Raw genomic sequence first — 22,536 nt, 5'->3', positions numbered from 1 at the left:
TATCTTCAGCAGTTTATAGAAATCATGGAAGATTTCATGGAGAAATGGAAACTTCAATTAAAAATAACAAAATATGATCAAGGTAAGAAGAACAGAACAGGATTTCTGAAATGGCAGACTGAGGCCCTCCATAAATCCAGTGCTGGACAAAAAAATTACTGAAATGAAATTATCTAGAACTCTGAAAATTAGTCGAAGGCTTGTAACAACTTGAGGAGCATTTATTCCATGAAAACAATGAACACTGGTAGGAACATAAGAGTTTGTGTATTGTACCTTGATCTACTCTCCACCACTCTCCCCAACTCCACCATAGTCTTGAAAATTGGCAACCTTGCAACCACCGTAACTATGAAAACCAACAATAAGGTGATCTACAACTAAACACAACATAGTAAAATTGTTGAAACCCAAAAACAAGCAGATAATCTTTAAAGCAGCAGAAGATAAACAACTTTTTACATGTACAGGATCTTTAATAAGATTAACTCCTCACTTCTCATCAGAAACCATAAAGGCCATAAAGAAGTGGAATGGGCCGGGTGCGGTGGCTCAAGCCTGTAATCCCAGCATTTTGGGAGGCCGAGGCTGGTGGATCACGAGGTCAACAGATCGAGACCATCCTGGTCAACATGGTGAAACCTCGTCTCTACTCAAAATTACAAAAAATTAGCTGGGCACGGTGGCGCGTGCCTGTAATCCCAGCTACTCAGGAGGCTAAGGCAGGAGAATTGCCTGAACCCAGGGGGCGGAGGTTGCGGTGAGCCGAGATTGCGCCATTGCACTCCAGCCTGGGTAACAAGAGCGAAACTCCGCCTCAAAAAAAAAAAAAGAAGAAGTGGAATGACACAAAGTGCTGAAAGAAAAAAACCTGTCAACCAAGACTTTGTAAATTAAGGCTTTATCAGATAAACAAAAATAGAGAATTAATCACTAGCAGACCTGCCCTACCAGAAATACCAAAGGGAACTCTTCAGGCTGATTTGAAAGGACACTAAAAGGTAACATAAATCCATACCAGCAAGAAAGTTAAAAGATAACTCAAAAATGGGAGAAAAAAATTGTAAAACATATATATGATAACAGATCATATTCAGAATATGTAAGGAACTCTTAAACTCATTAATAAAAAGACAAGTAATCCAATTAAAAATGGGCAGAGCATTGCTTCTCAGCCTTTTGGCAAAGATCAAGTATAAAAATGGACAAGTCATTTGAATAGATATTTTTCCAGTGAAACCACACCAATGGCCAATAAGCATATGAAAATATCATTTTCATATCATTGTGTCATTATTATCAATATATATTAAGGAAATACATAGCAAAATCACAATAAGATATCACTTCACATCCACTAGGATGGTTAGAACAAAACAGCAGATAATAACAAATGTTGATAAGGATGTGGATAAAGATGAAACCTTGTACATTGCTGGTAGAAATGTAAAAATGGTGCAGCTACTTTGGAAAACAGTTTGGCACTTCCTCAAAGTGTTAAGCATATGATTCAGAAATTTTACTCCTAAGTATATACCCACGTTTATGTGTGAAATGATATACATAGTGAAATGATACCATGTTCACACAAAAACTTGTACATAGATGTTCATAGCTGCATTGTTCACAACAGCTGAAAGTGAAAACAAATCAAATCTGTATCAACTGATAAATGGATAAATAAAATGTGGTTCATCCACATATATAATAGGATATTATTATTTAGCCATAAAACGAATAAAGTAGTGATACATGCTACAACACTGATCACACCTGAAAGCAGTCTTTACGCTCAGCAAAAGAAGTCAGACACAAAGACTCCATGTTGCATGATTCCATTTAAATGAAATGTCCAGAACAGGCAAATGTATAGAGACAGAGAGTAGATTACTAGTTTCCAAAGCTGGGAGACAGGAAAATAGAGAGTTTCTGCTAATGGGTCCTGGACTTCTTTTTTAGAGTGATAAAAATGTTCTAAAATTAGATTGTGGTGATTGTTTAGTATATTCACAAGGTTTTACACTTTATACCCTTTAAATGAGTGAATGTTAATTATCCTGATTTGATCATTATACAATATATGTATGTATTGGAACATCACACTATACCCCCAAAATATATACAACTATGTGTCAATTAAAAACAAAACTTTAAAACATAAAAAAATTAAAAATGGATGAATGTTAGGGTGAATTATATTGCAAACAAGCACTTTTAATAAAAAGAAATTTATTAAAGACAACTTCCATTGATCCAAAGTCATGTACTCTAACTTTCACAAAGAAATTGATACATTTTAATTAAAATTATTAAATACGTTATATGGCAAAAATAGGTAACATGATTTGGGATGTAGTAATGATTTAACGACCATTAAAATGTACCAGTCATTTACTATGCCTTTCAGGCAATGTGTTATGTAAATCAGATATTTTTACAAAGTAGTTTGTCAAAATGGATCAAACAGTAATACCATTTCTCAGAATTTGTCATAAGAAAATAGGTAGACTTGGTTCAAAAAAAAAAAGACGAAGAAGAAAGCTAAGGTTAAATGTATGTTCAGCCGGGTGCGGTGGGTCATGCTTGTAATCCTAGCACTTTGGGAGGCCAAGCAGGGTGGATCACAAGGTCATGAATTTGAGACCAGCCTGGCCAAGATGGTGAAATCACATCTCTACTAAAAATACAAAAATTAGCCGAGCATGGTGGCATACACCTGTAACCCCAGCTACTCAGGAGGCTGAGGCAGAAGAATCGCTTGAATCTACGAGGTGGAGGTTACACTGAGCCAAGATCATGCCACTGCACTCCAGCCCGGGTGACAGAGTGAGACTCCATCAAAAAAAAAAAAAAAAGCATGTTCATTGCAGCATTATTTGTAATAGTAAAAACTTGGAAGCCATTTAAATGTCCAACAACACCAAAGTGTTCTAGTGTTCTATTTATCCATAGTACATAACTCGGTATTTAATCAATAAAGATTGTAAATAGGAAGACTATGTAGCTCCTTGCATAAATGGCAATATTGTATGTAAAGCAGGTTGCTACAAAATTGCCTATATAATACAATCTCAATAGCAAACATTTATTGAGCATTTCAGACACTACATAAAGGATTAATTAATTTAACCCTCATTCTAACCCCTCTGAAGTAAAGATTATTGAGGAAAGTGAGGCACAGAAAGGTTAAATCACATGTCAGGTCACCGTGCTTATAAATGGCAAAGTCAGCATTTGAATCTTGACCCTTTGAATCTTTAGCCCATATCTTAGTCATTAGGCTGCACCACCTTTCCATCATACCATCACGCTCCATCACACGTGTTAGTGTGCTTATGGAAAACGTGTGTGGACAGATATTCAAACATGGAAATACTTGACAACAGGATTAGAAGTAAATTTTTTCACAATATTTTTTAATGTTCTAAAATGCATGTACCTTTTTGCCTTTATACAAATAAAAAATGAAGAAGAAACAAAAATCTTACGTCCCTGTTGTTACTACTGTTTCCCAGCTCCCATGAGATAAAACATTCCATGTATACCAAGAAAATTTAATGCAAATGTAATACCAAAGAACAACAAAAAAATCACTTTGTTTCCTCTTTGGGAACGTAGGTCACAGTATACCTTAGCAAACAAGTTATAGCCATATCATTTTTACCTTGAATATATCTGCAGTGTTAGGGTTAAACAGCTGGTGTTTCCCAGATCCCAAAATAATGGGACCTGAACATTTTGTTTCTCCATAGACATAAAGGAACACTGTTGCTGTGGTGCCAGCGTTTCCAAGATCTCCAGTGACAATGGTCACCTTCCAGTCTCCATCTGTAAAAGAAAATGGAAATTAATATAAAATGATCAAGGAAAAACATATTAATATTAGGAAAATAAGGATTCCTACTAAATCTACATGGTTATGAAATGAATAGCTTGTGAAATCAAGTATTACAATAATTACTTATCACGGCTTTCCTCCTTGCATGCTAGCATATGAAAAAAGTTTTGGAAATATCATAGCTTCATTACAAAACAAAATAGCAGTGGGCTTTTGAGAACAATACATATTTTGGGCAAAACAACAGAGTTGGGGGCATTTAGCACTAAGTTTAGCTGAAATACTTAGGAGTTTATTTAGGCAAATAACTCAAATTTGGGGATGGGAATGGATGTCAGGCATCCTGATAACCTGACGTTAAGGCATCATCTGTGCTAGAGGAGAGTCTTATCAAGCTGGACTAGTAACAGTTTGGTGATCCTAGCAGAAAAATCCTAAGGATGTAGGAGACATAAAAACAAGGCAAAAAAGAGCTAACTTTCTTTTTCATGAAAAATTGCCAGAGTTCCCTGAGAGTTGGAACAAACCAACAAGTAAGGAGGAAAATGCTGCACCAGATAAATAGGTCCTGGCAAAAGGAGTTGGGCTTGGGGAAGGAGGATGAAGAAAAGACACGTTTGAAATAGAAAGAGGCAATGCATCATGCAGGCAGACGAGATCATCGAGCTTCCTGCTGCGGAGATGCTGAGGGCACAGAAAGGCTGAGACACGCAGAGCATGACAGGAACAACTTTGAAAAACATCTATGAGTTGTTTTATGGTTGGCTTAGTTAGAAAGACAAAATAAGTCTTCATTTTATTATTTTGTGCATTTCTTTGGGAAACTACACCATCAACCTGCAGCAGTGAATCCCTCTCACCCTGAGTCCACACTGCACAGCCGAGCACAGCAAAGGACAAAGTCCCGCCGGTGAGAATTCTGCAGGGTGTGCACCTCTGCTCATCACAGGCCGTCCCTGGAGTGCATGGGCAATCTGAAGATATTGTTACTGCTGCTTTCCAAGTCTCCATAAACCTACTACCTTGTGAGCATTTTTCATATTTCCAAAATGTGATTTAAAACCACACTACTCTGACCACCAAGTTCTCAGCAATTCTTCCATTAAGATGCGATTTTCTTTTTAAAACAACAATACGGCTCCCCACCCGCCACTGTCCGTATATCAACTGAAACATCATTTAAAGATCTCTAAACAGTTTGCTGAAACTTACATTGAGTAAATTTTGCATAATGTCATCTTTGTTAAGAAAGATGGAGCCAGTACCTCAGTGCCAAAAGCCAAAGGGCAGCAGAACTCAAAAGGGTGCACTCTGCTGTTTCTACCTTGCAGCCAGCCAGCTTTCAGGAACTACAGTTCATATGGGAAAATAAGAAAGATGCAAATCTAAAACTATAATCCCATTGAGAATTCTGTCATAATTTAATTCTGACTGAAAACCTCACACCTGTGCTTTGATGCATACTTCAAGAAGTTAAACGATCTGTTTCCTTTTTTGTAGGTCTTGTTTCTTATCTCATCCTTACCTCCTTCCCTGGTCATCTGGGCCTGCTCTCATGCTATCATGGGGAGAGGGACAGGAATAAGTTTGCATAGAGGCTTGGATGTCTTGTTTACTGAAATAGAGGCAAATAGCAAGAAACCACTGATTCATATAATATGTCTGTGTTCCTCCTTTCTGGAATTAGCATGTCACCATGACATAGGCCTTAAGGGTGGAATAACTAATGAAACATCTTCTGCAGTCATTTTTATTCACTTTTGAGTTTTCCTAAGCATATTTTTTCTTTTCTGAAACTGGAAAAAAAATATATTTTACATGTCATGCTTTAAAATTTAATCACTTAACTTCTCTAAGAATGTTTCACTACCTAAAATACAAAATAGTTGAGAAGAGTTGTAGAAAATAACATAGAGGAACATTCTGAGTCTATATTTAAATTAAAAGTTCCACTGCCCTCTGAAATATATTTATTTATAACAGGGCTAAAAATATGCTTACAGTCTTTGTATTGCTTGTGTACGTGCCAAAATTACAAGCATTTGTCTATAATTTTCTATTGCAAAATCTTTTTCACCAAAAAAAATCAAAAGAATGCAACTTCAGATATTTTATCTATATGTTTCTTTTTCTTTGCCTTATAGCTGTTGTCTATTCAATCCCAAGGACTCATATCAAATAAATGTTGTCTTCTGGTAATCCCTTTGGAAAATTATTTCTATTAGAGCTTTCAAAAGATAAAAGAAAATTCCATGTAATCGAAGTCTAAATATTTATCTTGCGTTTACCAATATTTTGAAAGGTTTATAAAAAGTTTGCTGACTATGCAATAAGCCATTACTGACAATCTCCCTCAGACTATGCCCTTTAATTCTCTTTTCCAAGCTTAAATTGAGACATACTATAGCAATGTCTTTCACTTAAATAAATTCTACTGTAGATAAAAGAAAATTTTCTTGGAAACCACATCCTTAAAAGGCTTTTCTTTTGTGTTAAAAAATACTTTTAAAGTAGTTTAGATATACTCTATGATCACCAAATATTTCACAATAAATTCAGATTTCTTCTCAACAATGAAGTAAAGCCTAACAGGATCTTCCACATTTACAATGAGAAGTATGTGCTCTGCCACTTCCATTCTCACGTAACTAGGCGCAATCAGCATATGTACAACTGACCTAAAGAATTCCAAACTTCAGCCTACAGTTGTTCCTCAGTATCTGTGGAGGACTGGTTCCAGAAACTCCCATAGACAGCAACACCAATAGATACTCAAGTCCCTGATATACAATGGTGTAGTATTTCCCTATAACCAACACACATCCTTTGCATACTTTAAATCATGTCTAGATTACCTCTAATACCTAATACAATGTAAATACAATGTAAATTGTTGTTGTAATGTATCTTTTAAGTAATAATGACCAGAAAAAATAGTCTGTATGTGTTCAGTACAAACACAACCTTCCTTTTTAAAAATATTTTTATAGAGAGGATGTGGAGAAAAAGGAACACTTTTACACTGTTGGTGGGAGTGTAAATTAGTTCAACCATTGTGGAAGACAGTGTGGCGATTCCTCAAGGCCTTAGAAATAGAAATTCCATTTGACCCAGCAATCCCATTACTGGGTATATATCCAAAGGACTGTAAGTCATTCTACTATAAGGACACATGCACACGAATGTTCATTGCAGCACTGTTTACAATAGCAAAGACCTGGAACCAACCCAAATGCCCATTGATGATAGACTGGATTGGGAAAATGTGGCACATATACACCATGGAATATTATGCAGCAATCAGAAGTGATGAGTTCGTGTCGTTTGTAGGGACATGGATGAATCTGGAGAACATCATTCTCAGCAAACTGACACAAGAACAGAAAATGAAATACCGCATATTCTCACTCATAAGCGGGTGATGAAAAATGAGAACACATGGACACAGGGAGGGGAGCACTACACACTGGGGCCTATTGGGGGGAAAAGGGGAGGGCCAGTGGGGGGTGGGGGAGCTGAGAGGGATAGCCTGGGGAAAAATGACAAATGTGGGTGAAGGGGAGAAAGGAAGCAAAACACACTGCCATGTGTGTACCTATGCAACTGTCTTGCATGTTCTGCACATGCACCCCAAAACCTAACATGCAATAAAAAATTTAAAAAATATATTTTTATCTGCTGTTGGCTGAATCTACAAATGTGGAACATCAACTGTAATGCAGGTCAACAACTGGAATTAAATTAATATCTGTTGGCAAGTTGATTTATAGATACTGTGTCCACATTATGCACAAGCATTGTGTTTAACATTCCAGAGACTCTAAGGGAACATGTGGGCTCAATGATCAAATCAAACTCGACACAGTTAATACATCTTACCTAGTATGGAATTTACTAATGATTCACTAGCAAGACACAGGATAAGCATTCTTCCCTTGCAGAGACCATAGTCCAGGAGTTGACAAACTATGGCCCACTGGCCAAATCCAGCCTGCCACCTGTTTTGTAATTAAGTCTCATTGGAACAAAGCCATGCTCATTTGTTTATGTATCATACATGGGTGCTTTCACACTACAACAGCAGAGTTGAGTAGTGCGACAGACCATGTGGCCTGAAAAGCCTAACCCAGGCTCATCAGTTGGCAGCATCTCTTCAGATGTCTGCAACTGCAACACTAACATTGTGTGAAAAGCTCCAAGCAAAAAATCACCTAGCTGAGCCACATCAACCAACTGAAAGGTGAAAGATAATAACAAATTATTGTTTTAAGCCACTGAGTTTGGGGGTGGTTTTTCACACAGCAATAGATAACCAGAACAGCTGCTGAAAGCATTTCACAGATAAGGGCTCTCCATTATCTTTTTACTTATAAATACCATTAGCATTTTTGTCAGGATGTCTAGTTATTAGCATGTATGCAAGGGGATTTGACTGAGTCACCTCTTTCATGTATCTCAGGTAGAGAAAAAAATGGATTGCAGATCTGTCATTAACTGTTTCCTTCCCAATGTTTTCTTACCAACTAGAAGTGTATTCTCAGGAAAGCATGGGAGAGTTATCTTGGTGAGTGAAGTTCCTACAGCTAGTGAAGTTCAATAGCCCTTCCTTAGATCATAACATTTTTTTCTCTACCTAATTCTGCGTATTCTGTTACAGGGGTTACATACATTTGACTTTGTAGTTCAGAAAATTAACCCTGTTGTTGAATATAGACACATCTGTGTCTAGACACATCTTCAGTTACTTGGCAACTACCCACTGAATACTCAAAGAAATGCAGAGAGGATGCATGTAAATTAAGCTTTTACATGCAATTCGTAGTTGGGCATACTGACACACATCTGCTTAAGTCGCTGCAGTGCAATCATAAAAACGATAGGACAGTCTGTTTTGCCTCATTAGACAGCAAACGTGGTCGCGTGACTCTTACCCTGACAGAGTAGGACATAGGAAGATTCAGTGAAAGCAAAAAAACCTAGTCTCTCTGCAGCCTGCAGCCTCTCACTTCCCTGTCTATAATAATCAGGGGTAGATTGAGACAGCTCAAAAAGACCAAGAGCCCTGTGCGTGAAATGTTTGTTTGGCTCTTACCTGGAGAAGCTGAGTGTTGTGGCAGGGAAAAAATGGAGGAGAACTGCAGGTGACTTGGGGGGATAAAGCTCAAAAGTTGAATAGATCCACTCCCAAAAAAGCCCTGTGAGAATCCCCCAGATTTTAGGTTGTAAGGAGAGGTCAGAATAAATAAAACTTTCTCTATCATTACATCCATGCTGACCTAACATTACATAGAGGGTGGTATGCCTGTCAAATGTTTAATCTAGCTTCTTTTTATAATATTGATGCCCACTCCCCATAACACCCACCTCCAAGTAGCCACTGGCCCCTCTACAGCCTCCCTCTCACACAGTGACATTCCCTGTGCCAACCTTCAGCTATCCCGAAAGGCTCCTTTCTTCCTCCAGGACTTGGACTAAAATCTTTCAGCCAAAATGTCCTCTATTTCACCTCTGTCTTATTTGGTGAACATCTTAATTCAAAGGTCACCTTCTCTAAGAAGCATTAATAAGCATTCCTCCCTGTAACCAGAAGGAACCACCCTCCCTCTCATGCCTATACTGGACCCTGGCACACTTCAATCTTTGGACATGCAAACAAGTGCCTTGACAAATCTGGACACTCCCCGCCCAGACTGTTAGCCCCTGAAGGGCAAATTTTGGCCTTAAATGTCTCTGTATTCCCAGTGCCTTGTATAATACTTAGCACATATCAGCCTTTCAAAAAATGAATAGGTGATTTATAAAACATTTTAGAATACATTAAAATGTATTTTGAAATGTTACCTTCCCAACGTTTTGCCCCAACTTTCTGAGTATCTTGAAGGATATTCAAGATACTATTAAGATTGTTTCAGCACAATATTTATTTTTAATTAACAAAAAACAAGTCCTTCTGATGATGTGTCATTAGTGTCATTTTTCATACAAAGGACAAGGACATTGTTATTTGCCTCATAATTGATCTTATTAGCACAAAGATAATGGAAACAAATATTGACCTTGGATGATCCACATTTTCAAGGTCATGTAAATATATTTAAATGAGATTTAGCAAAGATACTGTAAACAAGACAGATTACGTTATTCTAATTTTTATTAATTTTATCTCCAAATAATTCTATGTATATAAATTCACTAGTCCTTCAAAATGCAACCTCATAAGAGGATCATGAGATTTTTTTGAATTTTTAAGTGCTTTACAAATATTTTTATTTTTTCAAGAGACAAATATCATTGATCCTATTATACATGCAAAGCAATAGAGAAATTCTGTGCTAACTACCACAGGAGTTGGGACAAATTTGACACAGAATTAGAAACAGCTATGCGTCCTAGAATAAAATGGTTTCAAACAGTGCTCAGTTTTCTCCACTTCAAAACAACCATAAAATATTATCAGGAATGAATCTGTTACGTATTTTATCTTGATATTGGTCTAGGATCAATCTCTTGTTATTCCTGTGATTATTTACCACTTATTATTGTACGATGTAGTAAAGGACACTCCACTTTACAGGGCTGAATAGAGAAGACCAAGAAGAGTGACAGAGTCAGCCGACAGGGTGGGAAGTGCTTGCTGTCGTCCAAACACGTGCACCGTGGGACTGCTGCCGCGGCGCTCAAAACACAAGTGAAAATACAGTTCAAAAGCTAATGGTTTTTGGATACATAAGATGTACTAGGCTCTGGCAAGGTGCTTTATGGATATTATTTAATTCTCATAATAATCCTAAAAGTTTCTACTACTACCTACATTTTATAGGAAAGAAACCGAGGCACGAAGAAATACAGTGATTTCCCAAGCCATGCAGTGAGTAAGTGGTGCAGTCAGGATTCAGAATCTGTGCTGCTAATCAGAACACTCAGCAGCCTCCTGCATGTGACAGCTTGTTGTATCACGATTCAGGTAGAATAATTATACTTCAGTGCAGTTTACCATGCATCCCCTGCCTCTCTATTTAGTACATTGAACTGCACCTCAAATCTTGACCCTTAACAGGGAGGAGAGCGTGACAGTTAAATATCAAATTCTTGCCACGTGCCCTAGGTTCCCTGTGACCATATTTGACCTGGATTCTAACAGCTCAGCCTTGGCATTTCCACCTCGTCCTTATCCCAAATTCCCTTCCAGTGTGTCCTTGATACTTCCTGCCAAACCTCTTCACACCCATTGCCTCTTTAATCACCCACCTTACCTTGGCTTACATGGAAACCTTGACCAGCCTTCCTTTGACTACAGTCATCCCTCGGTGTTTCAGGAGATTAGGTCCAGGACTCCCCTCATATCAAAATGCAAAGATGCTCATGTTCCTTATAGACAATGGCATAGTTGGCCAAGAACAGTAGCTCACATCTTAATCCCGGTGCTTTGGCAGGCCAAGGTGGGAGGACCAAGCCCAGCCTGGGCAATACAGTGAGATCTTGTCTCCACAAAATTTTTTTTGAAAAATTAGCTTGGCACGGTGGCATATGCCTGTAGTCCCAGCTACACAGGAAGCAGAGGCAAGAGGATCCCTTGAGGCCAAGAGGTCAAGGCTGCAGTGAGCTATGATCATTCCACTGTACTCCAGCCCAGGTGACAAAGCAAAACCCTGTCTCTAAAAGATAAACTAACCAAACAAAAACAACAAAATGGCACAATATTTGCATATAAGCTATGCACATCCTCCCATATATGTTGTCTTTAGATTACTTATAACTAATGCAGTATAAATGCTATATAAAGTTGTTAATATTTTTAAAATGTGTATTACTTTCTGTTGTTATATTATTATTTTTTATTGTTTGGGTTTTTTTCTGGAACTTTTCGATCTGTGGTTGATGGAATCTGGGAATTATAGGACCTGCAGATGCAGAAGGCTGACTGCATTTGCTAACAATTCCTGAGTGTGTTGTGTCCCAACATCCTAAGCAATCTACTAGGTTCAAATCTACTTTCAGATCCACCTTACTGTATACTGATCATTAGGAGAGCAATTCATGATCCTCAATATATTTAGAATCCACGTCTTGGCCTATGTATGCAGGTCTATGTGAGCCTATCCACTACCAATTCTACTGCTCTCGTTATCTATTCCCACATAACAAACCATCCTAAAACTTAATGGCACAAAACAGTGACAGTCACTTCTTATGCCACTGAAACTACAGCTTGGTTCAGGCTTAGCATGGAAGCATTATGTCTGCTCCACATAGTATCAACTGGGGCAGCTCAACTGGGGCCGTTCAACTGCGGCTAGAAGGATTTGCTTCCAAGATAGCTCTCTAAATGTGACTGGCAAGGCGGTGCTGGCTGCAAGCAGAGCCAGGGGTCAGAGCGATGGCCTTTGTTCCCTTCCATGCAGACTTCTCCATGTGGTCCAGGCTTTCTCACAGGACAGTGGCTGGATTCCAAAGACTAACATTCCCAGAAAGTGAGCCACACAGGAGTGGTATCATCTTTTGACCTAATAGTGTACAGCAAAAATGTCAGTTAGTATCATTTCTGCTTTGCACAATTAGTCAAGGCAGTTTCAAACGTCTGCCCAGGCTGAGTCCACCTTTTGATGAGTTCAGAAGAGCACAGAAAATGCTGTAGTTGCAGACATTTTTAGCAAACAGTCTCCCACATTCTCCTTCCCAGACTTTTCTGTCCACACCTCTCTGCACACTTTTCCAGCAGAACCACTATTTTCTAGGTCAGCAGTTCTCAACTGTGTGTGAGCTTGCCCCTTGGGGACATTTGTTGCTGTCTGGAGATACATATATATATATATTTTTTTTCTTTTGTCGTCACAACCAGGTGTGTGCTGTTGCCATCCAGTGGGTGAGTAGAACCAGGAAAGCTGCTAAACATCCTGTGATACTTATGAGTCGCCCACAACAACAAATTATCCAAACTGAAATATCAGTAGTCCCAAGGTTTAGAAAACTTGCTTCAGATTAATAAGACACACCCTGATTAAGTCTATTTCACCCTAAACCATCCTACGCTTTCTACGAATTATTTATACACACGAAGTGGTTGAGGAGTATGCTTCTGATGGTGATGCTTCTGCATGGCTGTTAGATATTTTAAGACACTGAGGGTAACATATTACTGTTTCAGTGTCAAATCCATTCCGTTCCACTGCTATGTTAAGAGTATTTTGTCTCAAACCAAAAAAAGGATGTGAACCAATGTTCTAGACCCAAACAAAAACTAAACACTAGCTATTTAATGTAGAGTGCAAATGAAGCTAAAGCCAAGCCAGGGCATGGGTAGCACTGCACTGTCTTCCCGGTTGCTCACTTAATGCTTCCTGGCATGCCCATGCCAAAGGTTTTAGGCACGAAACAGTAAGTAACAGCAACATCTGGCCTCTGCTAGGAGAATTCCTCTCAGCTCACCCTCTCCTTTTGATTCTAAACTTGTTCACAGGTAGACTTCTCGTTTCCCACTTAGCCCTGCTGGAATTTGTTAACCTAGTTTCAGGCTCTACATGTTGGGACTGACAAGGCAATCCTGAACATGGTTCCTCTGGCATCTCAGCTTCACAAATGATGCACACTCATCTGAGACACTGATTCCTGGGGCCTGCCCAAGCTCCCCGGTGCCACAGTGTGTCTTCCTACGCAGGAAACGAGGCTGACACGACAGGCAGAAGGCTCCTACACAAGAGGTAGGCTGTCACCTTGTTATTATCCACACCACCACAGGAAATGGTACCCTGAAGGATCAGAGTAGAAGGCAATACAAAGCCATCTATAGTTGATTTAGAATGCATGATGATGTCATAGAATGTTTTATGTTCTTAATCATGTTTACATAGAATGTTTTATGTTCTTAATCATGTTTAGCTGAGACTAATCATTAAATTTAGTTTTCTTTCTTTGAGAAGACACTATTTGGACAGTGAGGCCAGCCAAGCATGTATAGGCAACAGAATAGAGAAGAGAGAAAAAATGTTTTAATTATCTTTACTACACATAATCCACCAAATTGTTAATGATCATACTACAAAGAGTTGGCATTGCCTATAAATAAATAAATGTTCCAACAATTTTTAAATCCCTCAAATCAGAAATCCTTGAGTGCACATAGGAAGCTGAGTCATTAAAATGAAACCATTTTGTATAATGGTTAAGAGCTAAGTTCCAATATCGGTTCTTGCATTTACTAACTGCTTGACTGAGGATAAGGTTCTTATACTTCTGAGCCAGTTTCCTGAGATGGTATTTTCCTTCTTGCTTTTTTTTGAGACAGGGCCTTGCTCTGTTGCCCAGACTGGAGTACAGTGGCACTATCTCAGCTCACTGCAACCTCCGCCCCGCCGGGTTCAAGCAATATTCCTGCCTCAGCCTTCCTAGTAGCTGGGATTACAGGTGTGTGCTGCCGCACCCAGCTAATTTTGGTATTTTAGTAGAGACTGGGTTTCACCATGTTGGCCAGGCTGCTCTCAAACTCCTGACCTCAAGTGATCCACCTGCCTCGGCCTCCCAAAGTGCTGGAATTGCAGGCATGAGCCTTCATGCCTGGCACTGAGATGGTATTTTATTTTACTTATTTTTTTATTGCATTTTAGGTTTTGGGGTACATGTGCAGAACGTGCAAGACAGTTGCATAGGTACACACATGGCAGTGTGTTTTGCTTCCTTTCTCCCCTTCACCCACATTTGGCATTTCTCCCCAGGCTATCCCTCCCCAGCTCCCCCCTCCGCTGGCCCTCCCCTTTTCTCCCCAATAGACCCTAGTGTTCAGTACTCCCATCCCTGTGTCCATGTGTTCTCATTTTTCATCACCCTCCTGTGAGTGAGAATATGCGGTGTTTCATTTTCTGTTCTTGTGTCAGTTTCCTGAGGATGATGTTCTCCTTGCCTACTCCTATGTCCTGAATGGTTTTGCCTAGATTTTCTTCTAGGGTTTTGATGGTGCCAGGTCTTATGTTTAAGTCTTTAATCCATCTGAGATGGTATTTTAAAAGCCATTTCACTATAATACAATGAGATTCTGTATAAATTACAAAAAAAATTGTTTGTAGTACATTTTTCTAATCTTAGGGAAGAAAAATTATCCACTGCATAATAATAATAATGATAATAATAAAAGGGGCCACTAGCTGAAAGTGAGTGGTGTGCACTCAGCAAACAAGAAGGCTAGGACTGCAGGTGTGATGGATGCCAACACTCCAAGCCAGGAGAACAAGCAGTGACGGCCACACAAGGGTGGGAGCTGGACCTAAGACTTTTGAAGTAGGCCAAAGGGGATACACCCTCAGTGAAAAGTTGGGCTCCACATAAGAGGTGGTAAAAGGAGCTTAGCAAAAGCCCAACCTGTCCCCACAAAGGTCTTGGGTGACAAAAGAGTAATATAAAATAATATAATAACAATAATAATCTCCCTTAACACTTAAAAACATTCTTTCACCTGGATTAGAAACAAGGGTGAAAGGTAAAGTAGCTTAATAATTTAAAAAAATGTAACAAAATGAATCAAGAAATACAGAAGATAAATACTCTGTCATGAACACATTTTTAGTGGCTGGGGGCAGTGGGCAGTGAAAATCAGTCCCTCTAAAGCAAGAACAGTAGAGTCTCTGAAGTCTAACCACTAGCATTCAAATTCTAAATCTGTTGGTGTGACTTTAGGCAAGTTATAAAAACCTTTCTGTCCTTTAGTTTCATCACCTGTGAAGAGGAATAATGATACAACCTACCCCACGGGGTTATTGTGAAGATGAAATATATACATTTATCTGGAATGCTTAGACGACACAACAAATAATATACACATTCACTATTAATGTTACCATCACTGCTTCTATTCCATGTTGTACCAGGGATCTAGACAGCATATTAGGACAAGAAAAGGGGCTGGGCACGGTGGCTCACGCCTGTAATCCCAGCACTTTGGGAGGCCGAGGTGGGTAGATCACGAAGTCAAGAGATCGAGACCATCCTGGTCAACATGGTGAAACCCTGTCTCTACTAAAAATACAAAAAAATTAGCTTGGCATGGTGGCATGTGCCTGTAATCCCAACTACTCAGGAGGCTGAGGCAGGAGAATTGCCTGAACCCAGGAGGCGGAGGTTGCAGTGAGCCAAGATCATGTCATTGCACTCCAGCCTGGGTGACAAGAGCGAAACTCAGTCTCAAAAAAAGAAAAAGAAAGAAAAGAAAAAGTGTCATTCTTCATATATGATAGGGCCTTCACAAATCATTCAAATTGTATCTTGAAAAAATTTCTTAGAATTGTAATTTAATTTTTTTATTATGGAATTAATATAAATTTATTGGAAATAATGAGAGTTTAGCATAGTGGCTGGATATAAGAGCAATATGCCAAAGGCCCTGAGAACAATGAGGAAATTCAATCCAGCAATGGATACTGAAAATATTGTCTCATAACCAAGTTCAGTCAGTAATGTAGTTAGTTTTGCTATGAATAATAATTTTACCTATATGAATTATAAATATTTAGGATTACATAAGGTGTCAAGGTTTAGAAAACATGTCCTAGATGATTGTGGGAATTCATTAAACATGACTAGGAGTTAGTAATGGTGCATAATTGTATTTAATGTTAATGAAAATGAAAGAAAAATTATCTTGATTGAGTCCTTCTTTTTCCTTTTCTTCTCTAAATAGCATTTTGGTCTAATTTCTTCCCCCTGAAGCTACATAGAAAGGCATAAATGACATACATGTGCTTCATATACTTTCAAAATCTAAGACTTGTGCTTGCTTTTCAACACTCTTAACCACAATGTAACACTGCCTCAATAGATTAGACTGCTTAACCTCTCAAGGTTCTTTCCATGACATAAATTAGCTCATTCACATAAGACCACTAATGTATTTCCAGAATCATATCCTAAGAAATATTAAAGGTTGCATTCTTCAGAATTTAAAACTGAAATAACAGAAGACCATTCACAATGACAGTGCCTCATGAACTAATTAAACTCATTAGTCTTTGACTAATACACTTTTGAACTATAAAAATATAGATTTTAATTAGGCCATAAAAAATTAAGACAATAGAAATAATTATAAGCAAGTATTGTAAAATAGCTTATTTTAACCAAATTGCATTTGATGAAGTATATCTAACGAAGTCCTAGGTCAACACACCTTCCTTGTACATGGCAACTTCATGTTTGATATCACTGATGTTGATTACATGGCTTACATCATGGACAAAGGACTTCCGACTTCAGCCCTAATTATAGCCTTCATTTTAAAACTATTAGCCTTTATTACCCACATATGCCCCACCAAGCTCTGGTATTAATGGATAATTTTTCTACTTAGAATGTCATTTCAAGCCTTATTACTTGATGATTTATTATAAGACACAGACCTCTTGAGGTCCCTTAAAATTATTAAGAAATTCTGGAACATTAGTAAAATTATGACCATACTAAGAGTCTGACATATGAACAGACTTTTCCTTATGAAATAAATAACAAAAACTAAACTGAAACACAATTCCTAATATAAATAAATGAAAATGCTAGTGTAAGCTTGAACTGTTTATGTCTCAGTCAGTGGCCATTTTCATCATGACAGGATTTCATGAATAAAATAATGTTACCACTAACTTTTGACTAGTTTCAAACTACTGTACAAAGTACACCCATTTTCAAAAACACAGAGATGTGTTAACCTGGTATACGCGTTAGTAAACAGTATTTATCCATTTCATTCAGATCAACTTTAAAATGCAACATATTAATAATATAATTGCATATTGATTTAAAGAGGATTGAATGGAAAAAGATAATTACAAAAGACTTTAAAAGAAAACTAAGAAAAATATGCAAATAAGTTTTTAAAAACTACAATTAAAAGAAATTAATATAATTTAACCATTTGGAAAGTAATTATTTTCCCCATATATTTAAATTATTGAAGGGACGCATTAAAGAAAAAAAGCATTTGGGGCTAAAGTTGCTGTTAGTCACTTCATAAATCAGCTATAATTGAATGCTTATTCCTGTGTTCATTTTAAGTATTTTTCAATCAATAGTTATACTCAATAAGAATGTACTATAAAAAATGTGTAAGGTTGGTAATCTTGAAACAGAAATGGATTATTGCAGATGATTAAAAGATGAAAAGTGGCAACAACATTTACCATTTGCTTCCTCTTGTATTTTAGGTTGATGATTTATTTGCATTTCTGCAAAAATAAAAGTGAAGTGCAGTTAATAACAGATCTGTCTGATGACATTGTAAGTGGGAAAAGAAGAAACGTTAACTCTTTAACAGTGGCAAATCCTACGTTGATTTTTAACTTTAAGTAGGGCATATAACAATTCTAAGACAGAGCTTTATAGATGTTTTTATTTTTACTGTGAAGAGCACTATAGATCCAACAATAAAAGATAAACGATCAAGGGGACGTTCTAAGGAAAACTGGGGAATATCGTTCCATGATGTCCAGATGTAAGAAAATCTACTGTACTTTCTTCTACTGATGGTTTCATTAATCCTCACCTTGAAGATGAAGTTCAATTTCTGAATGAATTATGCCCTGAGACATGAAAGGAAGCCATCTGAGAAAAGAGAGAGAGAGAGAGAAAGGGAGAGAGAAGAGAAAAAAGAGAAAATTAGTTTCTGATTTTCTCTATTTTAAAATGTTTGATTCTGCACGAATTTTGCACACTAAATGTTAACTATAAAATTACTTTTTATATAAACACAATCCATCCTATTACACACTCATCATATCACTAAGAATGGTATCATACCTGTAGCGTGAAGAATGAAATAGATACGTTGCTAACCCTGCTAAACGCCCACCTCTCCAGGTTTGTCAGTCCTCTCTCACTCTCACCTTAAAAGCAACTGGGGCTCCAGCAGAGCACTCCCAGTCCCAAGCTGGAGCAAAGGGCAAGGGTGGGTTTAAGATTTAGAGCATGGTACCTGGGCCAGCCTAGAAATTATGGCCTGCACATTGGTTGCAGGGAAACTTGGCACAGAAAAATAGATTCCCTATTTTAATATTTCCTCTGTGAGAGTTTCTGTCTTGCTTTCACCTGACTTCCTCTAAAATCTCTTTCTCAGTGTCTGCAAAAACAATATTATCATAAACATTGGTAAAAATATTATCATGTTGGAAAACATCCTTAGGGTGAGCTAACAGCTAATCCTGGCAGCTTTCCCCTAAACCACATAAAAAGACTGGACTCAGAAAACCAGCTTTACCATTTACTGGCTTTCTGATCTTACCCTCTTGAAGCTTACTTTCTTTGACTAAATTACCTGCCTCATGGCACTGTTGTGAAGCTGAAATGAAAAGTCATGTATAAGCATTTTTTTGTATTATTACATGGTATATCAATTTTATTATTATACCACAAAAAACATGGTTATTGCTATCCCACACACTTACACATACTCTCATTCCTTCCATCCTTCCATCTATCCATTCAATAGATACTTAGAAAGTGCCCTGTGGTACAGGCATTTTCCTAAGCGCTGGGGCTAAAAGAAGAACAAAAGAGAGAAGAAACCTGACCTGAGGAGCTTCCAGTGTAAAAGAAGTAAACAGATGTGTAAAGATATAAATGTAAGAAAGTGTGGTGAGTGACTTAAATACAGATGTTACAAGAGCAGAAAAAGAGACTGACCAACTCAACGACAGGAATGGGGAAGTGCAAAGGAATGAAGAACAAAAAAATTCAACAAAGAGGTGATACTTGAGCTGAAGGTTGGACAATAAGTAGGTCAGGAAGGGCAACTGAGAAAGAGACAACAGCACTAGAAAAGGTATAAAGTCCAATGAGATTCCATATGGCTGACGCACAGGAGGTTGCTGGACAAGACAGGGTAGGGGTAGGGGTTGTGTGTGGGTTACTGAAGGATCTGAGAATGTCAAGGAACTTAGAGTTTTAGAGTCTGAGCTATAGGACTGATACCACCACACTAGCCTTGCAATCAGCAGATGATGGGAAGGTGTGGGGTTGAAAGGCGAACTGTGAGCTCACAGTCCTACCCAGCTGTCAGGATTATTCATCTCTCCATTTTTCCAAAGCTATGAGAAATCCCATTGTCTTCTGACCACTTTAGCTCACAGTGTTCTTTCTCTTCATCCTCTGGAACCTACTAATACACATAAAATTTATTTTACACATTTAGCTCTAATTATGCAATCTTACTTTATTGGTTATGTTCTAATTTATTTATCCCATCTTTCCAGCTACATTGTTATGTATGTCAAGAGTTTACTTTATATGCCAGAATAAAGGCAGTTAGCTTCACATTTAAGAATACAGACTTCAGGGTGGGACTTGGTGGCTCATACCTGTGATCATAGCACTTTGGGAGGCCAAGGCCAGTGCCTTGTACATAGATGGTGTTACAGAAAATACATTTGGGGTGACTGCCAGTCAACCAACAACCATTCTACTTTGCTCAGATGTGCCATACAACAGCTGGCCATCGATAATGCAGCAAGTTCAGGCTATCACCTGAGGTCGGAGTTCAAGACCAGCCTGGCCAACATGGTAAAACCCCATCTGTACTAAAAATACAAAATATTAGCCAGGCATAGTGGTGCACACCTGTAATCCCAGCTACTCAGGAGGCTGAGACAGAAAAATTGCTTGACCCCAAGTTTGCAGAGGGCTGAGATCACACCACTGTACTCCGGTCTGGATGACAGAGCAAGATTCCATCACACACACACACACACACACACACACAAAATACAAAGTTTAAATTTCAAGTGGAGTCAAACTGCCTTGTTTCAAGACCTGGCTTCAACACCTATTACTTGTGCAATCTTGACCCATGTTCTTAATCTTTGTAACCCTCAATTTCCTCATTTGTAAATTATGGATACCAATAGTACCTACACAAAGGATACAGAATTAAATGTACATAAATGTATGATGCTAAAACAGTTACTGCTGCATTTTCTGACTGCCAAACACAGTGCCTTGTACATAGATGGTGTTATAGAAAATACATTTGGGGTGACTGCCAGTCAACCAACAACCATCCTACTTTGCTCAGATGTGCCATAAAACAGTGGGCCTTGGATAGTGCAAGTTCTTGCATTAGGACAAGGAAATTCCCCCAAAAGCCAGTGAATAGATGGGAGAATTGGGGCAGTGTGGCTTGAGAGGTGCAATGATGACACTAAAGGAGTGGAATAAAAAGCCAGCAGGAGAAGGTTGCTTGGCCAAGAACACTATCCATTCTCTGCAGCCATCAGCTAAAGAATGCCTAAAGCCCTAGGTCACCAGGTGGCTCCCTTTCACTGTCCTAGCTAGGAAACACAGGCCAAGGGAAAACAATCTCTTAGTCTTTTAAGATTAGAGTAGACAACTATGGTATGTGTTGGGGTGCTCCTGCCCTAAAACATGTAGGGTGTTTTGCTGGGGGAAGATGCATAACAAGGTAAGGAGTAGTACAGATTATATTTAGCCTGAGATATATTTTAGATTTGGCACGCATTCACATTGAAAATGGGGGAAGAAATATTTGAAGATTCTATGTCTCTGTCCCTTCCCAAAAAAATGAGCAAGACTCATCCCTGCACCTCATTCTGTCAGCTTCCCACTGTCACTACTTGTCACTTTTGCACCAAAGAATGGCATAAACTGACAAAGAAGAGCACAGAAATCTGCAGCAGCACAAATACATGCTCAGAATAGCAAGAAATGATTAATAGTGGCCTCCTTCAGGAAAAAAAAATCTTAATGATTGCTCACTACCTCATGATAATTTTTATTATTCCCTTCTCCCTATAAAAATTGTATCTTTTACATTTCTGTACTTTATCAAAATTTCAACGTCTTTTTTATCTCTATCATTTATCATCTCCCCGCTTTTCCCAGAAAGGGAAAATAAAACCATTTGTACATAGGCTGAATTATTTTGAAAATAAATAAATGCATAAATTATTTTTAATGAGATATCTGAGTATGTTACAGAGGGAACTCATGAAAAGATTAGGTGACCTCTAAGGCTTCGTCCAACTTGGGATTCCATTATGTTTTCTATCTATCATCCTTTCCCCCTCCCTCCCTTCCTTCCTTTCCCCATTCCTATCTACAAATATTTGCTAAATCCATATTTGGTACAAGAAACCATACTGAACAATAAAGATAAATTTATGAGACCCTACCCTTAAGAAGCATATCATCTGGTACCTGAGACAAACACATTCACAAACGATGGCAGTGGATCACATTATGTAGCAAGCATTGCACAGAGGTCTACGTCAAGCCCTGGAGGAATTTAAAGAGGGTAAGGATGAGCGCGCTTCTGGCTGGGCAAGCAGAGAAAGCTTTATGGCATGGAATAACATTTTATCCTGGGCCTGAGGGATAAGAATTTCAATAAGCAGAATAAAGAATAAAATGAGCTAAAACAAGTGAGGGCAAAGAGTAGCAATATCCCTGGAGAATGCCTAGGGACAGAAGCAAAACGTACTCTACTGGGGAGAATTGGAAGAAAAGCCTAGAAAGGTAAATAGCCAAGGTACGGGGATAATTCATTTTTAATTCACCACAAACTAACATCTTCAGACAGAGCTGGCCTAGGTGTAAAAGTTCTCTTGTCAACTGTACTTACACAGAAGAAGGATGCTGTTCAAACAGGGCTGCCCCTGCTTCTTTTCCTGACCCCTCCACAAACGATATACTCAGCTCGTGATTTACTCACC

At 38.3% G+C, this 22,536-nt stretch overlaps 1 protein-coding gene across 6 annotated transcripts in view; it reads right to left on the bottom strand.

Moving 5' to 3' along the window:
- RP1 (RP1 axonemal microtubule associated) overlaps nucleotides 1-22,536 on the bottom strand; it is a 327,943-nt gene that overhangs the window by 106,674 nt on the left and 198,733 nt on the right. For 5 of the 6 annotated variants that reach the window (XM_035277479.3, XM_078353550.1, XM_078353551.1 and 2 more), the window contains 3 exons: nucleotides 18,357-18,415; nucleotides 17,995-18,039; nucleotides 3,665-3,828 (listed from right to left, as the gene is read on the bottom strand). In XM_035277479.3, coding sequence (XP_035133370.3) covers nucleotides 3,665-3,828; nucleotides 17,995-18,039; nucleotides 18,357-18,415 — 268 coding nt within the window. Of the gene's footprint in view, nucleotides 1-3,664; nucleotides 3,829-16,410; nucleotides 16,532-17,994; nucleotides 18,040-18,356; nucleotides 18,416-22,536 lie in introns of those variants that run through there. The other variant, XM_078353554.1, reaches the window with a different exon arrangement.

The sequence above is a fragment of the Callithrix jacchus genome, chromosome 16, assembly GCF_049354715.1.
Source record: "Callithrix jacchus isolate 240 chromosome 16, calJac240_pri, whole genome shotgun sequence".
Taxonomy (NCBI): Eukaryota; Metazoa; Chordata; class Mammalia; order Primates; family Cebidae; genus Callithrix; species Callithrix jacchus.
This window is presented reverse-complemented; position numbering and strand designations above follow the sequence as displayed.